The sequence below is a fragment of the Nelumbo nucifera genome, chromosome 8 (genome assembly GCF_055504915.1).
Source record: "Nelumbo nucifera cultivar China Antique chromosome 8, China Antique-T2T, whole genome shotgun sequence".
NCBI lineage: Eukaryota > Viridiplantae > Streptophyta > Magnoliopsida > Proteales > Nelumbonaceae > Nelumbo > Nelumbo nucifera.
In genome coordinates this window covers 8,752,612-8,765,528 of record NC_142656.1, presented here as the reverse complement: position 1 = coordinate 8,765,528, position 12,917 = coordinate 8,752,612, and the positions used below count along the sequence as shown (strand labels likewise).

The 12,917-nt window shown below is 38.6% G+C and overlaps 1 protein-coding gene across 1 annotated transcript in view; it reads right to left on the bottom strand.

Annotated features, from left to right (window-relative positions):
* The window catches only part of LOC104592089 (dolichyl-diphosphooligosaccharide--protein glycosyltransferase subunit STT3A), a 46,827-nt gene extending 33,910 nt beyond the window's left edge, over positions 1-12,917 (bottom strand). The window contains exons 1-6 of the mRNA XM_010251270.3: positions 12,715-12,917; positions 12,490-12,552; positions 1,130-1,185; positions 974-1,045; positions 216-321; positions 76-126 (exon numbers count right to left, since the gene is read on the bottom strand). Of these exons, the coding sequence (XP_010249572.1) occupies positions 76-126; positions 216-321; positions 974-1,045; positions 1,130-1,185; positions 12,490-12,552; positions 12,715-12,831 (465 nt within the window). The 5' untranslated portion in view covers positions 12,832-12,917. The remainder of the gene's footprint in view (positions 1-75; positions 127-215; positions 322-973; positions 1,046-1,129; positions 1,186-12,489; positions 12,553-12,714) is intronic.

The window sequence follows — 12,917 nt, the reverse complement described above, 5'->3', positions numbered from 1 at the left end:
CCAAAAAAATCAATGAATCTTATCCTTCCCCAAAAATATTATAATAATAAATTCAAACGAGATAGTAGAAATTACCATAGCCAAAAGAGCTGCTGCTGTCAATCCAGCACCAGTACCTCTCACTTCCTGTTAAATATGTAGACAGAAAGTATTGGTGTTTAATATCTTACATAATCAAGGAAGAAGAAAAGAATAGAATTTAACAAAAACTAAACCTTTGTTAGAAGGTAAGTTGCCCAAGCAGCATTAGCTGAGAAAATAGGAGCAGTAAAAACACAAACTGTTTCTACTGATAGAGGAATGTTCAATGAATTCAATAACCTGTTGTCAGAAAGTAACCATCCAAAACTCCACATTAGCTATCCTGAATATTGGTATTCATGAATACTAACTGTAACAATTTTATAATCTAGCAATCCATGTGAGAACAAGATCACAATATATCTGGTACCAAAGGCCAAAACAAGGTTATTTCCTATGAAACAATATGGTAATTCTATGGAAGATGCTTCCTTCTGCCATTTGCTGGGAACCATGGCAATGAAGAAACAACAATCAGAAGGAAAAGCCCTACCAAGGAAATGATGATTCATCATATGGAGAGACAATTAATATTCTGGTCAAGGGCCCATGAGGACTTCTGAAATTTTAGATTCACTTTTATAGCCAAAAGCATAGAATTATGGCCGATAATGATTCTGAGCCTTCAAAAATGCATGACGTACATAATAGAAAAAATCCATGGGCAGTGTTTGTAGCCCATCTTTTTGTAAAGTCTTATTTTGTGGGTTCCTCTCCCTCTTTCAATACAAGGATACACTTTCACTTAAAAAGAAAAAGAAATGTAGCCCATCTTTTTGTAAAGTCTTATTTTGAGGATTCCTCTCCCTCTTTCACTACAAGGATACACTTTCACTTAAAAACAAAAAAGAAAAGAAAAGAAACAATATGGCAATAAACCATGAATACCTACCACCATAGGGAACCTGCTGTCAATGTCAGTCCAGGGTAAACAGTTCCACCAATCACACGACCAAGAGGGTACCTTAACATGAAGTCATTTTCAACATTTTAGCTACAATGATAAAATGAACAAGTAAAAACTTCCATCATCATAAACAGTAATTACCAGGTCCGATCATCAAACCAGTTCCAGAAGTCATATATTCCATTTTTTGTAAGAAACTGAAATCAATAAGCATGAGAATCAGTTGCTATCTAGTCAAGAAATAAATAAAATGACAGAACCAATCAAGACACACATTATATTTCCTAAATGAACATTGATAAGCTCAGTAAACACATACTAAGTAAACATGTAGAAAACAGGGACAAAAGGACAAGAAAGAAAAAAGTTACATGGTTGGGGTGGGGTGTTGGATGAGTTCGCTTTTCATAGTTTACAGCTTGGAGGGAAGGGTATCCTCCTATAACACCTTAAACTACTTAAAGCTGTTAAGTTCAAAAACCACATTGTATTACTTCATCCTTGCAGTAAAAGTTACATGGTTGACCTAGTTATCATCATAAGGAAGCTTTAAAATAAGTGGAAAAGTAAACAAGAAAGTTCCATTTAGGATAAGCAGCCACTATCAACATGTATGTTTTAGGACTTTTACTGTTTTCTTATCATCAAGATGACGAAAGAGATTTTATTGAAGGGAAAGAATAAATCACTACCATTTTTTTGGTAATAAAATACAATTTATTACCATTTTTTCTCAAAAATAAATTATTAACAGAGAAAAAGAAGATAAAAGAAAGATAATCAGAAGTCACCCGAGAGAAGATGCTTCCAGCACCCCAAACCACTACACCAACTCCTCAACTTCACCCATGAGGAAATAAATTGGAGGCAAAAATCTCGAGACTGGAAGCAGATAATGTTGCCCTAACACAAAAGGATGAAATAGCAGGGGCATTTGTTGAACACTTTAAGTCCATATTAAGAAGGCCACTCAAGAAGGGTATGTGGCTTGAAGATTTGGATTGGCCAAATGTAGGGGAGGATAATAGGCAGAGGTTGGAAAGAAGGTTTGAGCTGGAGGAGATTAAGGAGGCTGTGTTTTCTATGGACAGAACAAAAGCTCTAGGCCCAGATGGTTTTGCAATGGCCTTCTATGAAGATTGTTGGGATATCGTGAAAGGTGACCTTCTGCTAGTGTTTGATGTGTGGTCAACTCGGGTATGAATTCCACTTTTCTAGCATTGGTCCCTAAGAAAAAAGATGCTTCCCACCCTAAGGACCTTAGGCCAATCAGTCTGATAAACAGCTTGTATAAGATCATTGCAAAGGTTTTGTCTCTGAGGTTGAAGGAAGTATTGCCAACAATAATATCTCCAAATCAAGAAGCTTTTGTGAGTGGGAGACAGATTACTGATCAAATCTTGATTGCCAATGAAAGCGTGGAGAACTTCAGGAAGAACAGGAAGAAGGGAGTGGTCTGTAAGCTGGATTTGGAAAAGGCTTATGACTTGGTGGAGTGGTCATTCTTAATGAAAGTTATGTCCAATTTTGGCTTTGGGACTAGATGGTGTAAATGGATCTTGGGGTGTGTTCGGAACTGTCATTATTCTGTGCTAGTGAATGGGATAGTGGTGGGTTTTTTCCAGCTGTTAGGGGAATAAGACAGGGTGACCCCCTTTCTCCTTTCCTATTCACTATGGTTGTTGATGTTCTGGGGAGGTTGATTCATAGAGCAGATTCTAGGGGTCTTGTTAGAGGATGGAGACTAGGGAGGGAGGATAGTCCCCTTACCCACTTACAGTTTGCAGATGATACAATTCTATTTTGTGAAGGTGGGGACTTGAGTTATATTAGGAATTTGAAGTTGGCAATACAACTTTTTGAACAAATGTCCAACCTAAAGGTGAATTTTGAGAAAAGTTGTGTTGTGGGTGTGAATTTGGAGGAGGGTGAGATCAGGGAAAGTACAAAAATATTGGGTTGTGAAGTCTCAGGCTGCCCATTGAATTGCCTAGGGATGCCTTTGGGTGATAACCCAAAGAAGGAGAGTTTTTGGAATCCGATGGTGGAAAGATTCGAAAAGAGACTTGCCTCTTGGAAGAAGAATTATCTTTCCCTTGGCGAGAGGATTACACTAATTAAGGCTACTCTAACTAATTTGCCCATTTACTTCCTCTCAGTGTTCAAAATTCCTGCAAAGGTATCTAACAGATTGGAGAAGATGATGAGAGATTTCCTATGGGAGCCAGGAGAGGATAAAGGGACCATAGGGTGAGTTGGGAGGTGGTGACCAGAAGTAAAAACCTTGGTGGCTTGGGGCTTGGCAACATCAGGAATAGGAATATGGCTCTTTTGGGGAAATGGTTATGGAGGCTCCCAATAAAAAAGAAGAGACTATGGGCTAGAATAGTGGTAAGCATACACGGGATGGAGCAAAATGGATGGGATGTTGGGATCCGAGCTAGGACCACATACGTCACCGTGGAAAGCCATTCACGAATTGCTTCCATCTTTCACCCCTCTCATCAGGTATGATCTGAACTCAGGTAATTCCATAAAATTCTGGGAACAAACTTGGGTGGGGAATGCCCCTCTTAAGGATTTGTTTCCTTCTGTGTATGCCCTCTCCGAATTAAAAAATGAGCCAGTTTCTTCCTTTATTACCCCTTCACCTTCATCTTCTGGGTTTGGCTGGAATTTGGGTTTGAGAAGGGCTGTGAGAGATACAGACTTTGACTGTATCTCGAACCTCCTAGGTATCCTTGATAATGTTTTCTTGGACCTTACTAAGTTGGATTCTAGAATTTGGACCCCCACCCCCACTGGCTCATTTTCTTGTGCCTCTTTTTTCAAAGTCTTAAGTCAGCCCCCTAGTCCTGTTGGCCCTCCCTTCCTGGTTAAGGAGGTTTGGTGCAGACCAATTCCCCCTAGAGTTGGTAGTTTTTGTTGGGAAGCTTTTCTAGAAAGAATCAACACTGGTGATCTGCTCCAAAAGAAAAGACCCAAGACATGTTTATCCCCTTATTGGTGTGTTCTTTGTAAAGCGGAGGGGGAGACTGATTTTCACCTATTGGTGACTTGCCAGTTTGCTAAGTCTATTTGGGGGTGGGCACTATCCCTTTTTGGGTGTAGTTGGAATCCTCCATCAAATTTGCAAAGCCTTTTTTCCCCTTCTTTCTTCAGGTGCCAAAGGAAAAGGGGAAGGACCATGTGGAGATGTTTGAGGGCTGCAGTTTGTTGGGCCCTATGGGAGGAAAGGAATTCCAGAATCTTTTCTGAAGTAGAAAAAAATAATGAAGAACTGAGAGAATTGATCCATATAAGGGTAGTACAGTGGCTGAAATCTTCAGAACTGTTTACAGATTTCACAATGGTTGATTTGTTGAGGAAGTGGGGTGAGATTGCTAATTGCACCCAGACCAAAGCAATCTTGTGTGTGTCCTGGACTCCCCCACCAGCTGGCTTCTTAAAACTAAACTTTGATGGGAGTAGTTGAGGGAATCCTGGACAAATGGGGATTGGAGGTGTGCTAAGGGATGAGAATGGGCTTGTCTCAGCCATGTTCTCCAGCCCAATTGGAGTGGGTGACTTTCTCAGGGCTGAAATCTTTGCAGTTATGGAAGGAGTTCAAAGAGCCAAGGAAATGAATATAAGAAAACTCATCATTGAAGGAGATTCAGAGGTGGTGGTACAAAAGATGGAAGTTAAGATTAACTGGGTGAAAAGATTAGCTAACTCTTTTGCGGATAGGTTATCTATGCAAGGAGTCAAGAGGTAGTCAATGTTTTGGGCACAAGTGTAATTTTTTCCTTTTTGTTCTTGGGAGTGTTAAGCTCCAATTGGAAGATAAGAAAGTTTATCTTCCTCTCTGTAATTACTTTTGTGATTAAGTAATGAAATGTTGTTATTGATCCAAAAAAAAAAGATTAAGACAACAATTAAATCCCTACCAAATATAGCAGGGAGCAGAAAATACAAAGAACATCAACTGACAATGCAGAAAAAGCAAAACTACATGGTTTCTAGTTTTGAAACTCTGACCCTGGACCTGAAGTGCCACATAAGAGTTGAGATCTGTTAACCCCTCCTCTAGGTAAAAAAATCAAGGCATTAACTGATATAGGTATCCAGTTGAAGCAGCTATTGATGTAATTTTAAAATATTTAGATTTGCATAAGGGCATTGGATTATTTGCCCTAAATGCCATTGGAATCAATAAAGTATTAAAATATATTGTAAATTTTAAAATTGTATATGGTATACAATTTTATTGAGATGATTTATAGAAAAGTTCAAGGAGAAGACGAGAGATCTTCATATAGTACTCATTGATCTAAAACAATCATATGATAGAATTCCTAGATATGGTGATCTTTTTTGTTTACAAAAGCAATAAGATTCATTTGCTAGGAGGTTAAGGTATGAAGTAGAAAGTAGAAACAATGTAATCCTGCCAAACTTTGGAAGACCTCACTTCCTTTACAGTTTGGGAACCAATCTAAACTCATGCATGTACCTAAAAGTTTTAATAATTAATACATCTGCCAAAATAACCCATCACCTAGGATTTCAGGCCGATTAGCTTGGTGACTAGCATCTACAAAATCTGGCTGAAGTGTTATCTTTGAAGATTAGAGTAGTGTTGCCCTCCATCATTAGTCAAGCTCAAGGAACCTTCATGCAAGGAAGGCAAATAACAGATCAAATCCTAATAGCAAATAAGTGTGTGGAGGACATGAGAAAGTCGGGCAATCAAGGTTTTGCTTGTAAGCTAGATTTAGAAAAGACCTATAGAGTTTTCTACTAGAGGTCCTTGGGTGTTATGGGTTTGGAGATAGATGGTGCAATTGGGTAAAGGGTGTATTAGTTCCTGCCACTACTCAGTCTTGATTAATGGGGTGGTCAAGGATTTTTTTCCCCAGCATGTAGAGGCCTTAGGCAAGGTGACCCCCTCTTACCTTAGTTGTAGGAAGGAACAATGTCCAAGTGACCCACCTGCAATTTGCTGATGACATTATAACTTTCTGTGAAGGGGGTGATAGGTGAAAAGTGAGGAATCTCAAAACTCTGCTAAAGCACTTTGAGAGTGTTTCCAATTTGAAAATAAACTTGGACAAGAGTTGTGTGGTGGGTGTGTTAATATGGATGAGAGGGCTATTGAGTTTGTGGCGGAATGTCTAGGTTGTCCCATTTCTTTGTGGCCCTTGCAGTACCTAGGTCTCCTTCTAGGCGCCAACCCAAAGGAGAGTAATTTTTGGGCCCCTGTTTTGGAAAAGTTTGAGAAAAGATTAGCTTCTTGGAAAAAGAACTATATCTCATTAGGGGTAGAGTAACCTTACTAAGAGCGACCCTAGCAAACCTGTCGGTTTATTACTTCTCTATTTTTAGGATTCTTGTTAGGGAGGCTAAGAAGTTGGAGAGATTATTTGTGTTTCAAACCTTTTGTTGCTTCTTGGCAGTATTTTTTTGGACCTTCTTAGATCGGATATGAGATTATGGTCCCCTCATCCAAAAGGTTACTTCACATGTGCCTCCTTTTTTAAGACCCTTTGCTCTTCCCTGGGACAATTGAGTTTTCCAACTAAGGAGATATGATCTGTACAAGGTATTCAGATTGTAGACCAACTAGGAGTTCAAAATCTGGTCATTGAAGGAGACTTCAAAGTTGTTATGGGATGGTTGACAAATCCAGGCTTAGTTATATGGTGATACAGGGACCTTTTGAGGAAAGTTAATTGGTTTTCAAGGAGTATGACTATTAACTCACTTTGGGTGGGCATAACAGCAAATACTTTAAAGGATGGGTTAGCTAAGAAAGGGGCCTCAAGGGAACAATTATTTTGGGCAGCCTTGTAATTTTTTGTTTTAGTTTGATGCAATACTTTGTTAGGAAAGGTAACAACTTGTGCCTCTCCATGGGTAGCCTGTAATTTTTTAACCTCTTTATCCGTTCAATAATAAAATCATCTTCATTTATCAAAACAAAACACCACCTAGGTGACTAGGCGACAATTAATGGTGAAAGATGGATTTCACTAAAAAAAATAAAATCACCTAGTCTTGCCTCAGTCCACCACGGTTCAAAATTATCTTTCGGTGACCAATACACCTTTTTTAAGGCATTTTAAGAATTTTTTCTAATAATTAAATAACATAAAAAGGCCCCCTCTGAAAATTTGAAAAAAAACTAAAAAAATATGAAGTGTGAGGTTCAAAGTACCAATACACCCCTTCCGGTGTATTGGGGTGTATCGATATTTTAAACCTTGGGGTTCACTGCCTTATTTTGACAATCAAGAAATACAAAGATATCTTAACATGTAGAGCAATGAGTTTGCATGGCCACGACACTTTCTTTTAACCCTCCATTAAAACACAACATGTTACCAACCAAATCACCCAATGAGTGCTTGTTTGGGTGATTTTGTTTTGATGTGTTCACATGGTCACAACTCACAACAACTTACTTGCTACCCTCTTCTTATAAAATATAAACATGCCATTAATCAAATGAAAAAACAAATTGTCCGGTGAGTGCATCTTGTTGTTGCTAACCCCAAATGACACATTAACAACCTTCTAAAATATGAAGAAATAGAAATTGCCTCTAGGGTTTACTACTTTGGTAATTTAGAAATACCAGAGCAGACTAACATGTTGAATGATGAATTCAAACGACCACAACACTTTCATGTGACCCTCCAATGAAACACAAGCATGCTATTAATCAAATGAAAAACCAAATCACTAAATGAATGCATGCCTGGGTGATTTAGTTTTGATGAGTTCACATTGTCACAACACCTTGCAACCCTACAATAAAGCACAAACATGCTAACAATCAAATGAAAGATCAAATAACCCAATGAGTGCATGCCTTTTTCCTACCCTAAATGATACAAAAATAACCCACTAACATATGAAAAAAAGAGACTCCCTCTAGGGTCTACCACCTTACTATGACAATCAAGAAACCTCAAGGTAGCATAACATGTGTTGTGATGCGTTCACATTAATCAAAAGAAAAACCAAATCACCCAATGAATGCAAGCTTAGGTGATTTGATTTCGATGAGTTCACATGGTCACAACACTTTCTTGTGACCCTCCAATAAGACGTAACCATGCTAATAATCAAATTTAAAACCAAATGTGACACTTAAATAAGCATGGATATTCTAAAAATCAAATGAAATACCAAATCACTCAATGAGTACATGCCTATTGTTGCTACCCCAAGTGAAACAATAGCCTATTTTTAGGGTCCACTACCATACTAGGAATATCAAGAAATATGAAGGTAGCCTAACATGTGGAGTGATGAGCTTTTCCAATAAAAGAAAATGCGGAGTGATTAGTTCACATAATCATAACACTTTCTTATGGCCTCCGGCCTCCCCACCCAAAAAAAAAGTGGGCATGCTATAAATCAAAAAATAACCAAATCACCCAATAAATGCATGCTTGGGTGATTTTGTTTTGATTGATGGGTTCACATAGTCACAACAACTTCTTGCAACCATCCAATAAAACACAAATATGCTGCTATCAAGCAAATGAAAAACCAAATAACCTAGTGAAGGCATGTATGCTATTGTTACATCCATGGGATATGATACACCCCATATCAGGCATGCCGTATTGTATCTTCTGGTGACCAATACACCTTTTTTAAGGCATTTTAAGAAAATCTTTTTTTAATAATTAAATAACATAAAAGGCCACCCTCTGAAATTCTGGAACCCAATCAGCCCCTCCAAAGCTAATTTCCTACTCTGGACGATGGCTCTAAATAAGTGCCTCTCTAGAGTCAATTTCAAAAGAAGAGGATTGCTGTTGCCAGATGTTTCTTGTGGCCTCTGTGGGCTCCAACCTGAGTCTACAGATCACCTTTGCCTTCACTGCCCAGTTGCTTCCCAGGTGTGGGATCACTTTTTAAGTGCTGTGGGGATTTTCTGGGCCATGCCAAACTCTGTTAAAGAATTGTTGTGTTGTTGGAAGATCGGAGGCTTGAAGAAAAAAGGAAAGCTGGTGTGGAGAACTATCCCTGCTGCTGTCCTATGGTCTATTTGGTCTGAAAGAAATAACAGAATCTTCTGTAACAAAATGAAAAGTCCAGATGAGATAGTGCAATTTGCAGTCAGTAAGCTGTTCTCTTGGGTGTCTGTCAACCCAGAATTCAAGCACTTGAATGTTCCCCAGCTGCTCAGGGCCCAGTCTATTTGGTGTGTGTAATATTCTGAAGTCTGAACTGTCCCTCTCTGGACAGTCCTCTGTTGTATGTATCTTCTTTCGAATGTTAATAAAGTTACCTTACCTTTTCAAAAAAAAAAAAAAGATATAAAGTGTAGGTTCAAAGTATCTATACACCCCTTTTGACACATTAGGGATCGATATTTTGAACTTTGGTTACACCAAAAAATAGAGACTACCTCAAGGATATACTATGTAGCTATGGCAATCAGGTAATACCAAGGTAACTTAACATGTAGAGGGATGATTTCACATTGTCACAACACTTCCTTGTGACTCACTAATCAAACACAAACATGCTACCAATCAATGAAAAACCAAACCACCCATTGAACGCATGCCTACCGTTGTAATGATACAAGAAAAACCCGCTATCATATGAAAGAAGAAACTACCTCTAGTCATAGTTGTCAAGCCAATGCCTAGGCAATAAGGCGCTCATGGAGGCTTGCCTTGCCTAATCGCTAAGATATTTTTATAGGGTGCTCTTGCATTCTTTTATATTCTTAACTTTTTGAGATTATAAGATTAAAACAAGCATTATTAAATTACATTATTTAGTTGACTTGTACTAATACTACAAAAGGTTGAGATAGATGAATGGGAAAACTAGAAAGGATAGGATCAGAAATGAACTTATTCAAATAAACCTAGGAGTAGCTACCATAGGTAATAAAAAGTGAGGGAAAGTAGACTAAAATGGAAGATGTTTCATGTCAGACATGTACCAAATTCTGACACTCCACATTCTTTTTTTTTTTTCTTTTTTGATAGATGAGTGGAATTTTCCATTAATCAAAAGATTGAATAATTACAAACATCCCAAGGAGAGGCATGGGATGCGACCTCCCCTTTAAGATCGACCACAGCTTCTCAAACTAGACAAAATACAAATTACAAGGTTGCCCAATATAAATATTCCCAAGAAGCCCCTTGTTTAGCAAATGAATCAGCCATAGCATTTTTTGATCTACCCACCCATTGACACCACAAATTCTTGAGGACACTTTTATGTAACATTTACTTCTTATCCTCTACATTATTTGACATAATGAACAGCTACTACACTTCCACAACTTCATGTTTTCTCACCTTTTTTTTGATGAATGAATGGTATTTTATTAAATAGAGATAGAAATAGTACAAGCATGAAGCACCCTAAGAGAAGGCACGAGGTGTTATCTCCCCTTAAAGGTGGTTCCAAACCCAACTCTTTTCATATTACAGTTACAAAATAGACAAAAACAAAGAATCCCTTGAAGCCCCTTGTTTAGCTAAAGAATCTGCCAAAGCATTTACCGATCTACTAACCCACTGAAAGCTTACTGACATGGTTCACGTAAGCCATTTGACTTTTTTGATGATGTCCCTATATCCCCAAACAACAGTTTCTGGGTCCGACATCCATCCCACTATCACCTTAGAGTCTCCTTCAACTATCAAATTAGTCACTCCAAGTTGGTTGGAAATCTGTAGTCCTTGTACCACAGCTAATATCTCAGCCCATGTAGAGTCTCCATAACCCACTGGACCTAAGAATAAGGACAGAATGTTGCCATCCTTATTCCTCAAGATCCCTCCTATACTCGAAGGTCCTAGATTGCCTTGATTGCTCCCATCAAAGTTCAACTTTACAACTCCTTCTAGAGGGGGTAACCAACTTGCTTGTGTTCTATTTTTCTTAGATGAGGTGGAGGCCACTACTGCCCAACTCCTTCGAAGGTCACCACTAGAGTAATCCGCAAAGAGATCAGTAGTTTTTAGCCAAAGGGTTTCCCTTGTCAGCATACAATCCTTTATTTCAGCAATGCTTCTCTCCTTCTCCTGGAAAATTCTAGCATTTCTTTCCTCCCAAATGGTCCATAAGAGGGCTGCCCTAATACATTTCCACATTACTTTCACTCTCTTTGTTGGTCAACCAAAAAAAGACGGATCAAAAGCATATTTACTTCAGGAGGCAGGTTCCACCTGTGCCCAAACAGCATAAAAACCCAATTCCAAATATTTACTATAGAAGAGCAAGAAATCAATAGGTGATAACAGTCCTCATTCTGCACATTACATAAAATGCACCAATTGGGGGACAAGCATGAATAAGGTCTCTTTTTTTGTACATTCAACAAAAACCAGCAATTTTAGGTGGAATTGGCCTTGACCATACTTCTTTAATTGGGAACAACAAAGGGGAAGGAGTAGAGCATAGGGACTTAAAGAAGGAAGAACAAGAGAAGGAGCCACTAGAGGTCAAAGACCAAATTCTTCTATCTGGTTTAGGAGGGTCCAAACAAATAGAATCAAGTAAAAGTAAGAGCTCAGAGGCAGAAACCGATTCCTCATCCCTCAACCCTCTATGGAACCCAAAATCCTAATTAAGAGACAATGGGAGAATGGGGGGGGAGAAAGAAACCTCGAAACAGGCTCCTTTTTATAGAGGGAAATAGAAAAAAGGGAGGGATAGAGGTCTTTTAATGGTTGGTTGCCCACCCAAACATCTTCCCAAAAAAGCACAGAATTACCATTGCAGACAACATACCTTACGAACTTGAGAAATTTTGGGAAGATGCCAAAAATCGCCTTCCAAGGTGTAGTGAGTGTGGCCCGTTGAGATACCCCGACATCCCAACCAGATTCAAAACAGCCATGGATATTAGCCACCACCTCGTGCCACAATCTCTCTCTTTCTAGAGGCTACCTCCATAATCACTTGCCCAAAAGAGCTTCATTCTTATTTACTAGGTTCCCTAACCCTAAGCCCCCTTGTTCCTTGCTTCTCTGTATTATGTATATGCATATATGCAGGAATGTGTAGCTTTGATAATTGGCTTCCTTAGCTGTCAACTCTTTCGTTTTTCACCAATGATGTTGTATACTTGTATTATATTAAAAAGGAAGGAAGAAAATGAGTTTGACAACCCAAAGATAAAAGATCTTTACATGGTTAATGAGTACGAACCATGTACAGCATATACAAGTATACTCCTACCTGTTTATACATCAAAAGAAGAATTGAACACCCCATTGGTGGCCACAATTATCAAAGGAGAATTCTTCAAAACTCCTAGCAGTCAGATTTACTTTCTGATAACTCACATAGTTTCATAGTAGTGGATGTGACATTAAATAATTAACTAATCTGACATGTTACAATGAGCCACCATCATATTAGCAAATCCGAAGTGCAAAATTATCGAACCGAGATTCACTTATGGCATGTCCATTTTGCAAGAAAATAAATCTTCTATTGTTCTAAAAATTAATAGAAATCCTTACCTGAGTAACTCTGTAATTAAAATATGGATCAAATTCGTGGATAACACTTTCATATTTTATAACCTGTAAATCATTCCACCAACTGTAAGACTTCAATGTACGAAAAAGCTCATAAAAATCACCACTTATTCACAAGATAAAGATCCAGAATTCCAACTTCACGATAATTTCATGATTAGTTCAACGAATCTGATAGGACATTGGATGATCATAAGCATGTCTTACAGAGAAAAGGCGGATCGAGAAGGCGAGAACTCCGATTAAAAGGAGGATGAAGAAACAGAGAACGCTCCCAAAGGCGTGTCTGAGAGTCGTCGCTCCACCATACTCCAAGGCCGCCATTGATAGTGAAACTTGGGAATCGAGTTCCAAGAGGAACGACCCTGTAGGAGAGAGCCAGGGTTTCTCTACGTCCTTGAGGAGACTAA